We start from the raw sequence: 1820 nt of genomic DNA, 5'->3' as shown, positions 1-1820 counted from the left end.
TCACCATTTTTCATCCATTTTATCATACATGAAAGAAAAACACACAAAAACATTCCATTAAAGAGCAATATCTCAAAAATAAGCATAAAAATGTGTACATAAAGACTATATATTTTATGTGTATTAGGGGGCCAATATTTATCATAAGTTAATTTGTCTTTCCGGCTGAGTGATGACCCAATGACATGAAATGACCTGAGAATAATTGAGGTCTATACAATTGCATGTGATATTATTCTGATTAGATTAATTACTCTTTATAACATGTTTATGATTACATGCTTACGATCACTTGCTTATGATTGTTCATGAATAGATGGAATACATATTCTATATATTAGTCATGATTCCTTGAACTATATTTCTTTTCTTTTCATTTTTTAAACATTTATAGCATAATGTGTTTTGTGGTCATGTACATGGATTATATACAAGCATGTACACTCTTTTTCATCTATAAAATCTTATTTTAGCATTGATTATTTCTTTAAGCTCATTGTTTCTCACTCCATGTTGTTAACTTACATAAGGGGTAAAGAGCTCCGAGGCGAATAGCCAGATGTGACTTTCACAACTTTTACATTTCGTAGTTTTGAAAGCTTGTACAAACTTTTGGGCAAATGTTTTTTTTTTAATTTTGGATTTAACAACTTTGTATAGAATTATATGTTTTGATGATATGACTTTCATGCTTTCAAGTATATTTGAATATGAATGTTTTAGGAAATTAATTATATCAAGTATATTTATGGAAATTTACACTAGTTATCACACACTGGTCTTCATTCTGCAAGTTAGGATTAGTGCTGGTGAAAATTTAGTCTGACCAATTCTTCTACATTTGTCGCAATTTAACCTCTTTTAATAAAAAAGATATATTTTTTGTGTTGCCACAAATTTTTTAAGCTTCGAGAAAATATATATATATATTTTTTAAACTAAAATAAATCTTTATTTTGAAATTGTTTAAGATTAGGATCTCACAAAAAAATTTTACTATCAAAATTAATTATATTTTACGTAATATTAAAAAAAAACTTAAAAAAAGATTTAATCTTTTGTCCCATTCCATAATCAACTCATAAATTATTTGACATATGCAAGAATTAAAATTTAAGTGTTAGATAAGTAAAAACATAGGAATTGAGTGGTTCAGTCAATTCCTATGTTTTATAAATCTCAGATGTATAAGAAGTGTTAAGTACCCACTAAATATCAGAGATAGATAGATATGATGAAGCTGTACAGCGGAATGGGAAAGAAGATCCACCCTTCACCTCCACCTTCATCCCCAAGCAATCTCCTCTCCCTTCTCCCGGCAGCCATCCCCACCCTAACAGCAGCGCTCTTGCCGGAGGACAAAGAGGTGCTCGCCTACCTTCTGTTCGGTGCGATCGCCGGAAAGAAGAACAACCAGCATCACTCACCAGAACTCGGCTGCGATTGCTTCGGATGTTACAAGAGCTTTTGGGCTCGGTGGGACGCATCGCCTAACCGTAATCTAATACATCAAATCCTCGAGGCGGTTGAGGAATCCGTTGAGCCGTTAGCGGTTCCCTCCGACCGTCGCCGCCGTCACCGCTTCAACAGCCATATGAATTTCAAGGAGGAATTTTTCGCTGCTGAGGAAGATTACATTGAATCAAAGGAGAGGAAAGGGGAGGGGGATGAGGAGGTGGAGGCAGTGTCTGGTGTGAATTCTTTTGGCACGGTAAGGATGTTCATTAGCTTGATTGGGGACAAGATTTGGGGAGTTTGGAATTAATAAAAATCTCATCTTTTGGACGTAATTGGATGAGCGGTGGTTGTGGATATTAGAA

The 1820-nt window shown here is 34.3% G+C and overlaps 1 protein-coding gene across 1 annotated transcript; it reads left to right on the top strand.

The window, feature by feature from the left end:
• Positions 1–1215: 1215 nt before the first annotated feature.
• On the top strand, positions 1216–1711 carry LOC110036667 (the record flags this gene model as incomplete). The annotated part of the gene is made up of 1 exon (XM_020741165.1): positions 1216–1711. A coding segment is annotated over exon 1 (480 nt), but the record flags the coding sequence as incomplete, so codon positions are not given.
• Positions 1712–1820: the final 109 nt, after the last annotated feature.

This window comes from Phalaenopsis equestris, unplaced genomic scaffold (assembly GCF_001263595.1).
Source record: "Phalaenopsis equestris unplaced genomic scaffold, ASM126359v1 Scaffold209476, whole genome shotgun sequence".
In the NCBI taxonomy this organism is placed as follows: Eukaryota; Viridiplantae; Streptophyta; class Magnoliopsida; order Asparagales; family Orchidaceae; genus Phalaenopsis; species Phalaenopsis equestris.
The sequence above is the reverse complement of the archived record's forward strand: the minus strand, read 5'-3'. Positions and strand labels throughout refer to the sequence as shown.